This window comes from Phaenicophaeus curvirostris, chromosome 1 (genome assembly GCF_032191515.1).
Source record: "Phaenicophaeus curvirostris isolate KB17595 chromosome 1, BPBGC_Pcur_1.0, whole genome shotgun sequence".
In the NCBI taxonomy this organism is placed as follows: Eukaryota; Metazoa; Chordata; class Aves; order Cuculiformes; family Cuculidae; genus Phaenicophaeus; species Phaenicophaeus curvirostris.
This window is the reverse complement of record NC_091392.1, coordinates 97,699,002-97,715,045: the sequence shown is the minus strand read 5'-3', so window position 1 is coordinate 97,715,045 and position 16,044 is coordinate 97,699,002. Positions and strand designations below refer to the sequence as shown.

General features: G+C 39.1%; 1 protein-coding gene across 5 annotated transcripts in view; it reads right to left on the bottom strand.

Moving 5' to 3' along the window:
- Positions 1-16,044, bottom strand: part of EPHA6 (EPH receptor A6) — a 482,143-nt gene that overhangs the window by 231,138 nt on the left and 234,961 nt on the right. For all 5 annotated transcript variants that reach the window (XM_069869229.1, XM_069869245.1, XM_069869237.1 and 2 more), the window contains exon 4: positions 4,982-5,137. In XM_069869229.1, the coding sequence (XP_069725330.1) occupies positions 4,982-5,137 (156 nt within the window). The remainder of the gene's footprint in view (positions 1-4,981; positions 5,138-16,044) is intronic.

The window sequence follows — 16,044 nt, the reverse complement described above, 5'->3', positions numbered from 1 at the left end:
GCATTAAAAAATGCAGGTCTTAGATGCAACATAGTCTAAGTGTGAGCAATGTCTTTTGTTTCATTTACGAACTATAATGTATTTCTACACTCTCTGTGGAGCAGAATCGTATTGTTGTCTTATTGAGAAGCAGGCCCACTCCAAAAGAAACAGAGCTGAGTTTATGCTTCACGCAGTGCTTCAGACGTCATCTTGCTTTCTGTACCCTCTCCCTCTGTGAAGGTGAAGTGCATTTTGCCCTTTATAGAAGAAGGGGAGAGGAAATCCAAAGCTGCAGAAGTCTAGTGAGGGCAATGCAGTATTTTAAATACTACAGAGCAACGTCTGTCTGGAAAATCTCTGTTGTTTTTTAAACAAGAACTGTCCATTATCAAATATATGACTCTTAGAAGCGTGTGTTACTTGACTGCTGAATTTTTAGAGCAAGGGGAAAAATAAGCCATCATCTTCTGAGAATACTCACAACAAGCACTTGGCTGTGCTCATTGAGTTTATAATTGCTTTTATATATATAAAAAGCAATACTTATCCATACATGCTTATCTATACACGTAGCATGGATAAATAATGCCACTTGATGTAGAATGCTGTGTTACATTTTTTCCTTTTCAAAATCACTTATTCTTTTTCTATGAGGCAGGGAGGAAGAACGGAAGCCAGTGACTACAAACCAATACTCCAAAACTGAGCTTAATGATAAAATGCAAAACACGTATATATGTAAAAATAACAACAGAGGCAGTAGAGTAGAAGGCTTTGGGCATGTTGCTTGATTTTGCTGCTGAAATGCAGTGTTGACTTTTGAAAAAAGAGGATACAGTTTGTGCCAGAGGTTAATGAAAAATGCGTAAGTTTGTTGGGCTCCAAAGTGTTTAAGCATAACACGAAGAGAGAAGCATTCAGAATCCGATGCCAAGTATAAGCCTGCCTGCCTTTGACCTTGAAAGGATGGATCAATTTATCCAATTACATTACAGTGGGAAATGTTAGAGTTTATGTACAGAGTAATCAGACAGGGGATTAGATATGATGCTATTTGTTGCTCACTGTGTATGCAGAGAGATCACTGATAGAGTACTCACATATGGCAATGAAATAAAATACAGAAAAAGAGAAGCAGTAAGAGATTGATAACAAATGCCAATCAAATGAAGAAAAAAAGCTAGGAGAAAGAGATTAACAATACATCCTTATGTAGTTTTTATTCCTCTTATTAAAATTAGATTTCTATTAAGCTTTTATGCAAAGGGCACACTCTTCTTTTACAAAACACAGCTATAAGAAGCAAAAATGGGAACTGAACAATTTTGAAAGCATACAGTATGCACTTTCACAGAATTAACGAAATTAGATTTGAAGCTCGTCTTGAGAAAAAGTGGACGCCTGAAGCTAAACTCTTAATTGCATAGTCTCTTAAATCAAGGTCCTTATTTTCCATAATGCTGCATATGCAGGTTTTCCACTACTGAGGAAAAATTCTGGAGTGAAAAATACTGTCTAACCCTACACAGGAATGAGAGAGAATAAAATATAACTTTCCTAGGCATGTTACTTTGCGGGACCTGGGAAAGCAGAAAAATAGGTATTAATACAGTTGATTTAAAAGGTTTGAATATGAAACAGGCTGGACCACTGGGCAGAGTCAAATGGCATGAAGCTTAACAAGGCCAAATGCTGGGTCCTGCACTTGGGGCACAACAACCCTGTGCAGTGCTACAGACTAGGAGAAGTCTGTCTAGAAAGCTGCCTGGAGGAGAGGGACCTGGGTGTGTTGGTTGACAGCGACTGAACATGAGCCGGCAGTGTGCCCAGGTGGCCAAGAAGGCCAATGGCATCTTGGCTTGGATCAGAAACGGCGTGACCAGCAGGTCCAGGGAGGTTATTCTCCCTCTGTACTCGGCACTGGTGAGACCACTCCTTGAATCCTCTGTTCATTTCTGGGCCCCTCACCACAAGAAGGATGTTGAGGCTCTGGAACGAGTCCAGAGAAGAGCAACGAAGCTGGTGAGGGGGCTGGAGAACAGGCCTTATGAGGAGCGGCTGAGAGAGCTGGAGTTGTTTAGCCTGGAGAAGAGGAGGCTGAGGGGAGACCTCATTGCTCTCTACAACTACCTGAAAGGAGGTTGTAGAGAGGAGGGTGCTGGCCTCTTCTCCCAAGTGACAGGGGACAGGACAAGACGGAATGGCCTCAAGCTCCGCCAGGGGAGATTTAGGCTAGACATTAGGAAAAAATTCTTCACCGAAAGGGTCATTGGGCACTGGCAGAGGCTGCTCAGGGAGGTGGTTGAGTCCCCTTCCCTGGAGGTGTTTAAGGCACGGGTGGACGAGGTGTTGAGGGGCATGGTTTAGTGTTTGATAGGAATGGTTGGACTCAATGATCCGGTGGGTCTCTTGCAACCTGGTTATTCTATGATTCTATGATTCTATGAAATTGAATATGAAGAGGAATCCACGATTCATTCTGTGTTTAATTAAAGAATAATTTAAAAAGTCACATAAAAAAATTCAAATGTCTTACGCTGCAAGTCACATGTCAGGATACAGATTTACAAATGAGCATAACAAATGCAGAACAGCCCCAAATTGGTTATATAGAAAAGGCATTTTATTATTGCACAGCCTTTTTTCTCTAGTCATATCGCCTCATTTTTTCCTAACTTTTCATCTCCTTTTATTACTGTAAAGAATGACAGTTTGGAAGGAACAATCTAAATTCTACTCATATCTCTATCTCTGTTCATTAAATTTACATTAGCCACATCTGCATAGAACCACGAAAGGCAGTGAGGTTGTATTTACGACAGAAACATAATTTTAATAACTGAAAGCATAATTTGAAAGAACTGGGGCTAGAGATATCACTTAGGGAATAATTTGGCCTGCAGACTCTTCATTACTGATGATGTGCTAGAAGATAAGAACACAGTCTGCCTGTCAAGAGTCCCAGTGTCATTTGCAGAGCTGATAATTAATGAAATCATCATCATCATAGTTATAAGATGAATATACCTACTGTTACAGTCAATGAAGTACTGATACCTTGCAGTTTAGGCTGAATGAAAGGCAATACACGGTAGCACTGAACCACAAGCAAAGCAGAAACTAGAATGTGGTTCACTGCTTCTTTTATTTCTTATTTGTTACAGGTTGGAGTGAGACTGGGCACTGGTACCTCTGTTGAGGCTGACTTCTTCCCTGCCTCTACACATTCCCTAACTTATCAATACTAACGGGAGGCAGGGCTTAAAATTGTGGCCTGAAAGATAATTATGAACTATAATGCCATTTATGAGTATTTTTTTCAGAGAAGAACTGTCTTTTGGAGATGAAAAATCAATGACTTATAAATATGGAACCACATCTGCATATGCATGAGTGAAACCATCTTTCCAAGCGTGAGACTGCCAAGAGCTCCTGGGATGTGTCTTCGTTCTGTGGGCAAGTTTTTAATGGCTTATCGTTGGGGCACTTATTTGAATGGAATTATTTGCAATCACCTTTTTCCTGTGGGAAGTCTGCAGCAACATTATTAATTCCCTCACATATTTTGTGAAAAAAAAATAGACCTATGTGCCTTGAACCAGTGTGTGCAAAGAGCAGATTGTGTGTGTTGGATTGGGGTACCTCTCTGAACCCTACATCCCTTAAGGAGTTGGAGGCTGGGATTCACCCTTCCCATCTGAAAAACTTATGGTTAGATATGACAACTTTCTGCTAAGTGCCTTGGATCTAAAGTATGCCATTTTTGGTGACCATCTTTCCTACTCAGTGGATGGACAATGTCTTGGACCTCAGGATTGGAGTGGCAAATCAGCTCCAAATTACCTGGTAGATTCCCAGTTTGCCCAGTACAGTGTCACTTGGAGAAATTAGCAAAAGCACAAGAAGTAGTTTAATTCTGCTAGCGTCAGTTCGGTTATTTTCACACAGTGCTGCTACCAGAATTAGCATTATACATGGATGGTTACTGCAGCAGTACATTGTTTTCATCGTTCTAGCTCTTAAGCTTTTTGTATACTTAGTCTGTTAAAATACTTCATTAATTTAGCATGTTGATTTTTTTAGAATTCTCTTCACAAAAGGACCGTGACAAAAAATGTACTTGAATAAAAATCCTCCACCAAAGAGCTACCAAAATGCTACATAGAACACTAGGTATCTCTAGTTAACTTACAAACAGATTTTAATTGTCTTTATAAAATAACAAGATTTTATATGTCTATGGTTTTTTACATGCTGCTGTTTGCTCTCAGTTTTGAGAATAAACAGATACAGTTGCTTTATAAATGAATTCCAGTGAATAATGAACTATGTATGAAAATCTATGAGAAATATTTTATTAAGCAAAAGGGAAATATATGCTTTATGTTTCTACACATAAGCACATTGATCAAAGTAATAAAAATCTCTTTCCAGTAAGAATTTCTGCCCCTAGATTGCTGGGCATCAGTTCTGCCCTGATGATAAATTTAGGTTAGTAAAAAAAATCAAAAAATGCTGTATTTTAAAAGTTATAAAAAAAAATCTAAAGAATTTTCATTAACAGAGTTGTGTAAGATTGAATAACTTTCTGTTGAAAGATAATGAAGATATACAGTAGAGTTTAATTCTATGACCTTCTGACTGGATACATCTTTTTTCATTTATTTTTTCATTTTTTGAAAGTTTTTGTACAACCGTATTTTCACATACTTAAAATATTTAAAATGTGGTTATCTCTATGAAAATGACTACATATTTTTTATTATCATTCAGAATTACAAGTTAAAAAGTCACCAAACTAAGAAACATGTCAGTATTTTTGGGGATATCTAAATTAAATAGAAATATGATGTTTGACTTTTTATTTTAAAAATCTCTTTTGGTTATCTTGAATGGGATTCTTCAAAAAATGTAGGAAAGTGACTTTTTTTTTTAAATACAAAAGAAAATAAATGAGGCACAGAAGAGAATTTGAGACACTGGTACTGATCAGACTTACGGGTACATGCCATAGTTGGTGGGTCCTTCTCAGCTCTGAAGTAACCTTTCTCACACTGACAGACAGAAGTTGCTTCTACGTAAGTTGAACTGTGTGGAGGGCACTTGGAGCACTTCAGGTTTCCAGCAAATGCTTTATAGAATCCAGGTCTGCAAGCTGCAAAACAACAAAATAAGTTCCATCAATAGAAATAAGTTTTGGTCACATGTATGTAAAGCCTGAGTTTACTGTTTTGCCTGTCTTAAGCATTTGTACTGTTTGAGGGTTTCATCTGTGCTGCCCCCTCCTTCTCCTCTCATCCACCTGACTGCCTTGGCTGGACCCTCCTGAAGGAGCTTTTGCACACGTGTGACCACCTCCCATGTGCTGATGGGACAAAGATTGGACTTACAAAAGAACTCGCAAGGAGCCATGCGATGTGTGTGCCCATCATTCCAATTGGACCAGTCTGGACCACGCAGCCTGGAAGAAGCTGCTGCTGGAGTGACCATGTGTTCCTGAGGGACTGCTGGCTACCCACTGAAGTGGCGACCTCTTCCTTTTCCCTTCTCCCTCTCCTTTCCCCCGCTCTCTCTCTGTCTCTGTCTTTCTCTCATTTATCTTATTGTGTTTTCTTGACTGGCATTAATGTGTGTCAGATCAAATCTGAGTGGCTGTGTTCAGGGATTTGATTGCCATCTGATGAGATTGAAATCTGTTTTCTGCAGTTTTGGGAAGTTGTCCCTCCCCATACCTTGGCTGTGCACCCAAGTTTTTTGGTCTGTTTATTTTGGTCAAAGCCAGAATAAATTTTGCTTTTTGATTTCACCCTGGGAGTGACCTTGTCAGCTTTTGGATTGCAGCACAGATAAACTAACTACCTTCTTTCAACTATGCAGGCTGAAAGAAAGCCCAGACATGAGTGTGTATCTCGTGCATCTGGGGCATGACAACGTAAAATCTGCTGCATGCAGTTAGAATGCTCCTTGTTTCCTTTTCAGCCTAGATATATGTGCTATTTTCATCATACAGTTCTTCACAGCTTTTATTTTGGTATATGGACTTAAAAATAAAACCACAAAACCTGTTCTTGATATATAATGGGAAATTATTAAAAGAGACAGCTTCCAAATTTACAGACAGCCCTCCCTGCTGCTTGAAATTGTTACCTTGACAGCTTCACTTAAAATCACTAAACAAAAGCACATTATATATGTTTTCTGTAGGTTCCATCTGTCAATAAGAAAGTGAGATAACTTGTTATCAACCAAAGCTATTTATATGGCTTCCTTATTTCAGTAATTGAGACTTGCAATGCTTACTATGTTTACCCTTACAAGGCCTTGATGAGACACGGATGACATCCCTATATATTTATAGATGTATCTGACTTGCCTACAGTCTCCCAAGAAGCCTCTGAGAGAAAAGCCATATCAGCTGGGTCCTTTGCACGCTGTTCTCATGAGAGACTGGGAGGCACTGCTATAACCACCTTCAGAGATGAAGGAAGAAGATGCCGATATCCTGTAGTTCAAAGTAGTGCAAGCCTGAGGTTACTCTTAATTTTGTCAGGAAATAACGTGGATAGGAGTCAGAGCTTACTGGGCCCACAGTTACTTCAAGCAGGGCTCCCTGACTTTCTCAACCATGGCACAACCTTACATTTCCTTTTTGCTGGCTTTTAAAGCAGAAACAATTTGCTAAAACAAATCTAATCACAAATCTGCTCTTAGCTTTGCCGGATACAAGGAAGAGAGGAGGTAAGGCAAAACTGGGGAAAAGTGTTATGCTTCCCTGCTTCTTTCCTCTTTTCTGATGCCCAGGTCCTGCCCTAGCTTATCTAAGGATGAATATGATATTCTTGCTTTCAATGGCTACCTTTCATAAACATTGTGCGATACAAACAAGTTCGTGATTAAAGAGTTGGCAATTCCAGGTTACAGTTTCCGTCAGAGCAAAATGAGTCTTCTTTAAAATCCTTATTACTTCTGAAATTCATGTCTGTCAGTTCTGAAATCATTCCTTCTTCCCTTCTGTCCCCCAGATGACAAACTGCTTTGGATCAAAAGAAATACAGCACTGTTTTTCAAGAGAAGTATTTTCTTTAAATACCAGGCCCTTCAGTATTCCAAAACAACACTCAAGCAGAAGATCAATTTCCAATTAAAAAGGTAAATGTTTTATTCTGAAATGGTATTTGGTAATGTATTTAAAGCAATTATAGTTTTGATACCGTATGTCTTTTATAAGAAAGCACATATATAAATGGAAAAGATGGGGAAAAAGATAATGGAGGAATAAGAGGATCCTTTTACCTCTTTTGAACCCAACCCAAATGTATTTAACCATTAAGCCAGGTATGTACAACAACTTCTAGGGCACAGGAAGGTCGTGAAAGCTTTTATATGGATAATTTTACATAGCTATTGATAACCCACTCCTCATCCAAATGCAGAATCACACAACCATGATGACTGTACATTTTCAAATGAAAAACTGCCCTTCAAAAACAAGATAACAGAAGCTGAAAACCCCCAAATGATCAGAACATTGGGATAACACACCTCTCAGTGTTGATTGCCAGCATTCAAAGTGAAAGAAAATTAACTGTTACTCTATTATACAGTAAGCAATGAGTGTGCAGCATGAGCCTGAAATAAAGCACTTCAGTTGCTGTACACACCTAGGCTTAACATTGCTATTTTTGTGTTTCAGTGCCCCAATAAACAAAAGCAATTGCTAACTGCCATTTTCCACAGAAGATCTGCAAGCACTAGAGTTACTACCCAGGTTTTTAAAAATTATTTAGGAAATGCCTCAGCAGCTATGATTTCTGAGATATGTCTCCCTGTGAGGAAAAGAAAAAGAATCTCTTTCTTTTTCTTTGGCCTTAGATGTCTTCATGGAGCTGTAGAAGTCTACTGTAAGCCAAATGTAGCTCACAGCTGTTCCAATTAAAATTTACAGGCAAATTGCACAAAGGAGTCAATGGTATATGCATTCCATTGTAATTTCTGATTTATGCATGACATTTGGTAAAACTGGGGTTTGTAAATATTCTGTAATCAGATTGCAGATTGCATTACTGTGTGTAAATCACTGCGCATGACTGCAGGTTGTGATTTCAAACCACACACAAGCACTAGAGGTTGTATTCAACTTTAGAGTCTTGAAGTCACACACTATCTAAAGTAAAATATTAAGATATATGTCTGTAAAGGGATTAATCAATAGGCTTACTTATATGCTTAATATTAAGCAAGTTCTTCAGATTTTGCCTACCTTCCTATTATTTCCGTTGTTTAATCTCCTGTGCTGGTTTTAGCCACACAAAACTACTTAGAAAACAAACTGCCTGATGGGCAAACCAGAAACTCAGAAACTTTTAATTATAAATGGGTAATGATTTCATATGTGGAGAAGGAAAAAAAATCCATCTTTATAATGTAAAATCATACTCTATATAAATTTATTACACATAAGTTAAGAATTGCTCCAGAAGATTATGCATGCAGGTTTCATTCTGTATGGGTTGATAAATCAGTATTTTTGAAGTGCTTCTCATAACATTTTCTTCACTCGGCTGTTACTGCATCTATCATTTTCACAAATTATTTGTGCATATGTTAGTGTTAACTGAAATTTAAACTATGAAAAACTTCCATCTGAAAAAGGCTCTAATGATGACTAGTCAAAAAAAATCCTAAAGTTCATGCTTTATCTTTGCTACCACAGAAGTTTTTTTTCTAACTTCATAATCACTGGGAGGCATCTGATTTTCCCTAACATTATCTAACAGAATTGACTTTCTGAGTTACTAATTATATGAACTATAAGAGATTTGAATCTTTTAGAGCCTGAGGGAAGATAATATATTGTCTTAAAAGTTATGTAATTAGCAGGGTATCTGACTGAACAACCCAAAGACACTAAAGTTTTCTCCAATGAAATACCAGAGATCATGCAAAGAAACATTGATAATTTAATTTGCTTCATAAAAGATAACACGTCTATAAATGAGCTTTACTACAGCCTTATCAGGATTTGACTACAAAGTTTTTAAACTACAGAAGCTTTGTAATGAATAATTTTCCTAATTTAATGTTTAACACATGCCATGTAGTTTTGTTCGTATTATACATAGATGTATACAAGGAGAAATTAAGGCTAAGCAAAGATGTGGTGAAGTCTTAAAGAAAGCGATTCATGGCTTGCTGGCCTTCCAGCCTGGGCAGATGGGGTGATAGGGAAAGGCTCCCTGACTGTGAAGCTGACCCCTGCCTATGGGAGCTGCTTTTGGCCGAGGGCTTGGTCCTTGCCTGGGCTACAGCTTGCCCTGACTGGCCATGGGTCCTGTTGAGCTTGGCCCACCTGTAGACTGACATCCTGGTCCATCCTCCACTGTCCTCATCCCCAGGGAGGTGTGCACAGTGCTGGGGCAGTTCCTGGCCACCCTCCAGCCTGCTGTGCTCCCTGGCTGAGGATGGTTGGTCAGGTCCTCATAGCCAGGACCTGGTCCACCACCAGAGGCACAAGGCAGTGTAAAAGGCTCCAGCTACCATGCCCTTCCTGGCTGTCCCTGGGGATCTGCTGCCACTACCAGCCCCCAAGGAGGTGCTAGCCATTGTGGTGCCCCAACAACCTAAACTAATACATACGAAGTTGCAGAGAAAGCCATACTTCACAGAGATCCACCTGGGCTATGGAACACACTTCCAAATGAAGGGAAAGGCAGCTAAAGGCCAACCTTTGTGTGGTGAGCCACAGGGTTTGGTGTTGTGGCATTATTAAGGCAGCGAGGACTTCATCTGGTCCTGGATGGGGCGATATTTTTAAGAATTTTTTGAATTGCCCCATCCAATATATAACATCAGAGGTAAATTGCTACAAAATGCAGTTATGGCCTCTCTTGGAGACGATTCTTCGCTGCTTGAGATTGTCATGGCCATCTACTCCTTCCCCATCCTGGGGCAAGTACAATGTATACTGATATGAAATCTGGAAAATGCAACCATGGGACTCATCTTTGTGGTCATAAACCTTGTTGCTTTGAAAAAAAAGAGGCATTTTCACTGCTCTGTGGGAGCATGTCATTGTAAAAGAAAGTAGTTCATTCCAGTTTCCAGTTGCTTGTACAACATCTAAATCAACTGTTATCAAGTTACTTAAACTAAGAGGTGTCCAAAACAAACTTAGAAGTAACTTCTGACACTTGTTGATCTCTGTGTGGGAAGATATTTCTCATGAAAATGGGATTTTTATAGCTTGCTGAGAACTCATCAATCAAATTAAAATAGAGAAGACACTGCTGTCATTTACAATGAATGGCAACCATCAGTAGCTGTGGAAGAGTTGTTTTAATCTTTCTGGAACACATAATTTGCTATGCTTTTCCACCTCATACATTTTTTAAAATTGCTTACTGAAACTCACTAATACACTATGAGACTGACTTGTTTCATATTTGTTATATTCTGTCGACATATAGTTATTCCAATTTTAAAGTCCTCTTACCTCTCTAGTATCTGATCACTTTATAAAAATGGCAATGCAATAAAGCCTGTTCTAATCTATCACTGCAGAAAGAAGGAAACATAATATTATTTGAACCAATGTATATTTTAATAAAAGCATATAGAAAAGAACAAGATAAAATATTGTAACAAAAGGTGCACACTGTATATTACAAAAGGCAGAATATGATCACAAAGTCAAGATTAGGATATTACAGGACTAGGACAATGAAGCTATGATGACAGCCTTTGACTGTAAGTGCTATCTGATTAAGTAATCTCTTGTCATTTCTTTCTTTACAGGATCCTTATTTTATTCAGGTAATGAATGGACTCTGAGAAAAGAGGGGATTCACTTTGGGTCATGTTCAAACCGATGGTGAGACTATCTAGAAGTTGCCAGAAACTTGAGGCATCATGAAGAACCCATTGGAGGAAGACAGATTATAAATTTTTGAACATGCTGGCTAGTTGAAATCACAAGAATAAAAGACACATAGGAAAAAGAAAGGTTCTAATTTGGTTCAGTTTCTACAGATGGTAAGGAGGTGACAAGACACACCCCTAGGAAACTTAGTGACAGAATAACCCAACTTTTTGGGGACAATAGGCTGATTTTCATTTTTTATTTGTGGCAAACTTGATGGATTATATTTCTGTGTGCTCTGGCATGCACTTAAATGCATCTGTGTTTGTATGCTCAGTCAATCTCTTGCCAATATCTTCTGCTTTCTAATATTTCTATTCCTTGAGCTGGAGAACAGATAAAAGCACTACTCACACCCTTGACTTTGGAGAGGAACAAGGGAGAGGAAATAAAAAGAGGCAAGTATAAGGCTGCTTCCTCAAATATAACTACATAATGAAGATAGGTAAATGAAATGTATTGTTCTTTCTTTTAGTGATAATTCTTTTTTTTTCTCTAGTGACTTATATTCTGATATTCCAATATTTCAATATTCTGCTAAGGTTGTTTATTAAAATGATTAGCAGAAATTGCAGAAGAGATAATTGGCATATATTCAACAGTATTTTCACTATACTTCAACACAGATTTTCTCTGCATAAAACATTAGATGAAATACATGAACCTGAACAATGATTTAGGTCATATATAATATTTTTAAAGAATCTGTGGTTTATCAAAAAAAATCACAGAATCACAAGGTTGGAAAAGACCCACAAGATCATCGAGCCAAACCGATCCTATAAACCACTAAACCATGCCCCTCAGCACCTCATCCACCTGTCTTTTAAATACCTACAGGGGTGGTGACTCAACCACCTCCCTGCGCAGCCTGTTCCAGTGCCCAATGACCGTTTCCATGAAAAATTCTTTTCTTATGTCCAGTCTGAACCTCCCCTGGCAGAGCTTGAGGCCATTCCCTCTTGTCCTGTCCCCTGTCACTTGGGAGAAGAGGCCAGCTCCCTCCTCTCTACAACGTCCTTTCAGGTAGTTGTAGAGAGCAATGAGGTCTCCCCTCAGCCTCCTCTTCTCCAGGCTAAACAACCCCAGCTCTCTCAGCCGTTCCTCATAAGGCCTGTTCTCCAGCCCCCTCACCAGCTTCGTTGCTCTTCTCTGGACTCGCTCCAGAGCCTCAACATCCTTCTTGTGGTGAGGGGCCCAGAACTGAGCACAGGATTCGAGGAGCGGTCTCACCAGTGCCGAGTTCAGAGGGAGAATAACCTCCCTGGACCTGCTGGCCATGCCATTTCTGATACAAGCCAAGATGCCATTGGCCTTCTTGGCCACCTGGGCACACTGCTGGCTCATGTTCAGTCGCTGTCAACCAACACTCCCAGGTCCCTCTCCTCCAGGCAGCTTTCTAGACAGACTTCTCCTAGTCTGTAGCACTGCACAGGGTTGTTGTGCCCCAAGTGCAGGACCCGGCATTTGGCCTTGTTAAACCTCATGCCATTGGACTCTGCCCAGTGGTCCAGCCTGTTCAGATCCCTTTGCAGAGCCTCCCTACCCTCCAGCAGATCGACACTTCCACCCAGCTTAGTGTCATCCGCAAACTTGCTAAGGGTGCAATCAATGCCTTCATCCAGGTCATTGATAAAGACATTGAACAGGGCTGGACCCAGCACTGAGCCCTGGGGAACCCCTCTTGTCACTGGCCTCCAGCTGGATTTCACATCATTTCCCACCACTCTCTGGGCCCGGCCATCCAACCAGTTTTCCACCCAGGAGAGTGTGCGCCTGTCCAGGCCAGAGGCTGACAGTTTCCAAAGCAGAATGCTGTGAGAAACTGTGTCAAAGGCTTTACTGAAGTCCAGGCAGACCACATCCACAGCCTTCCCCTCATCCAGCAGCCGAGTCACTTTGTCATAGAAGGCGATCAGGTCAGTTTGGCAAGACCTGCCTTTTGTGAACCCATGTTGACTGGGCCTGATCACCTGGTTCTCTTGCATGTGCTTCATGATAGCACTCAAGATCACCTGCTCCATGACTTTCCCTGGCACTGAGGTCAGACTGACAGGCCTGTAGTTTCCTGGGTCCTCCCTGCGACCCTTCTTGTAGATGGGCGCAACATCAGCCAGCCACCAGTCCAGTGGAACTTCCCCAGTCAGACAGAGAGGAAGAATAGTCAATGATATTGATTTTATCACTGCTTGTCATAACAGATACAACACAATAGCTCATCAAAGAGCTGGGATCAGTACTACAGAGCAGGTGAATACTATCCTGCACTTCTTATGGTGCTGACAGCTACTTCTCAAAGACTTTTAAGTTGGCAACCAAGGATTTTGATAACAACAGATACACCTTGTTTGCCACTGAGGCGACTTAAATAGCTTTTACAATGTGAAAACAAACTTATTAAACTTCACTTTTCACATACAGAGCAATAATTACTCAGTGACTTAAGCTGCTGTTCTTATTGCTGCTAGAGACTATAATTGCTGCTAGAGATTATCATTGCTGAGTAGTAGAAGGATTTTCGAAGATGTGGGAGAAAGATGGTCTGTCTGTATTCTAGCTTCCCCTTAACTTACAGGGAAGTCTCAGACAAGTGACAGTGTAGGAATAATGCAGGTAGCTGGTGCTCTTTTCTTCATTAATCACCAAAACAATACTTTCACAGGTTGCCTACCCATTTTATTTGTCACCTTATATTGATTTTTTTTCCTGTAGTTGTATATTCTATATTGTAAACCTCTTCTTTAAAAAATCTTGACTAAGGATTTATTTTTCTATTTTCAAAAAATTAAAAAGACTATCTAAAATGCTTTCATATATGCTAGAATTTATAAATATGATTCTAAATGCATAACTACTACTCAAGGAAAGGGATGGAAACTGTTTTCAATACCGATAAACTTTCATTTTTCACTTAATTATTACAACTAGCTGAATTATTTTTTCCAAAATTAAAACTGTAAATGACATTTACTAGTACAACAGGTAGATGGCAGGTAAGACGGTTTCATCATGCATTAATAAAAAAATGGCAAAAAATATAAGCAGCTGAAAACAAGCTCATTTGATTGGAAATAGCAAGCATTGGAACTACAGATGAAGACCATATCCATAAAAATAAAAGCTATTTTTAATATAGGCTACATGGCTTTACAGAGGGTCTGTAATCTTTTAAAATTATGCCTTAAACATGTTTGTAAACTGTATTGATGAGTTTTTTAGAGGAAGTTTAGAGAAAGTTGCATTGCATTTTAGAGAAAGTTGCTATATTGCATCTTACTGCAACTTACTTTGTGTGTGTGTGTGTTTAGCTCAGATACACATTCCTAAAAGGAGACTCAAGGATGACCATACAGTTTTTTGGCAGGCCCTTTTATGGATGCCTTATAAGCTTCAGTGGTGAAAACCAAACTCAAGCTAAAATCAGAACAAAAGCAGTTTTCGTGCCACTTGGATATGACTGGAAGACATTAGTGATTATCCTCTGACTAGTGAAGATGTGACAGTGATTTGAGAGAAATATATTTGTTTCTGGCATCTAAGTCCATAAAAAGGCTGTTCAGATAAAACCAAAAGCTATCAGAATGGGAAGTGTCTGAGTTTTTTTTTGTTTTTTTTGGTTTTTGGTTTTTTTTTTAGCTCAAGGATAATTAAATAAGCCACACATGATCTCTGCAAACTTTGGTTCAAAATTTTCAAGCAGAACTACCAAAGCTATTTCTCTAATTATAGTGACAATGATCTGATTCCTCCATGCAATGAAAACCTATGTGCCTAAAAGTACTGTACATGGCCATGAAGACCTCTTGTTAATTGGTAGAGGTGGTGAAGGCAGAATTCAATCCCTAGTTTTCATAGCTGTTGCTGATGTCTGTCAGCATTTTTTGTCTTGAACTTGTCGCAAGGATGTGCAAAACACCAACAGTACATAAGCAGGCTGTTATTAGCCACAGAATAAAAATATGCTACAATTATATTTGTAGAATTGTGAAGAACAAAAAGGTAGGATGTTTCACAGAAATGGCAAGTGACAAAAAAGGCTGGAAGACTAAGGTAATTTATTAGTGATAGAAAAAGAGAGACAAAACCAACAAGATGCACCCCCCTGAAGAGGCAAGACACTATTTTTTTTTTTTCTGCTGGTTTGTGCTTTCTGAATCTGTCATGGAGATCCCTGAAATCTAATAAACGATCTGAGGTAGGAACTACACGTACTCAAATGCTCTGCTTCATTTCCAAATTAGTCTTTATTTCTGTTGATATTTTATGGATAGACCCTATAGAAAATACATAATTAGACTGACTTCATAAATCTTTAAAGGAGATGGTATAAATACTATTTTCTACACTGCATAATTTTTAAAGCAATATGACTGTGTTTTAGGGAGATAGTGAACAAAAGAAATCAGTCAGGCTAATTATGGCACACAATAGAAATGATAATCAAGGAACATGAGAGCAGTGAAAAAGAAGGGAAGTAATTTCCTGCAATATACCAGTGCATATTGCTGAGATTAGGGAGGTTTGCAGGAAAAGAATAGAAGGATAAGATTATTGCATCTACAAATAGCCACCTCCAGCACCTCTCGTAATCACCTTTAACTAGAAAAGCAAGAGAAATGTAACCCCAAGAACACTTCAGGGCAATGCAGCACTGTTGTAAGTGGCAAAAGTTACCCATTGAGTTCCCAGAACTGTCCACCGCGACTGCAAAACCTCTTCATTTTAAAGTATAATCTTAATAATGCATTTTATTATGTTCTAATCATTGCTCAATTATTGCCAAGCTTTATTATTAAGAAAATGCTTTTTTTGTTCCTTCAGTCCTGTCCAGTAAAAAGCTGTTATCTGAGTGACCTGGAACAATGTCAATGACAGTAGCATTCTGCACCTATACAAATCCTGAAAACCAGAATACTAGATAGCCAGCTGTAATAGTCAACACTGCAGGGTATCTCTATGATAGAAGTATTCCTCTACTCAGTTGCCCTGGCTTGTTTGGGAATTCATTACACAAAGGACAGAAAAGGAGGAATGGACTTCAGTAGCCAGCACCAGTCAAGAAAGCTTTCTGGCCCAAATCCGAACAATGGAGAGAATGCTTGAATCTCCATGTAAACTTTATAACTTCTATTTAACATGTTTAG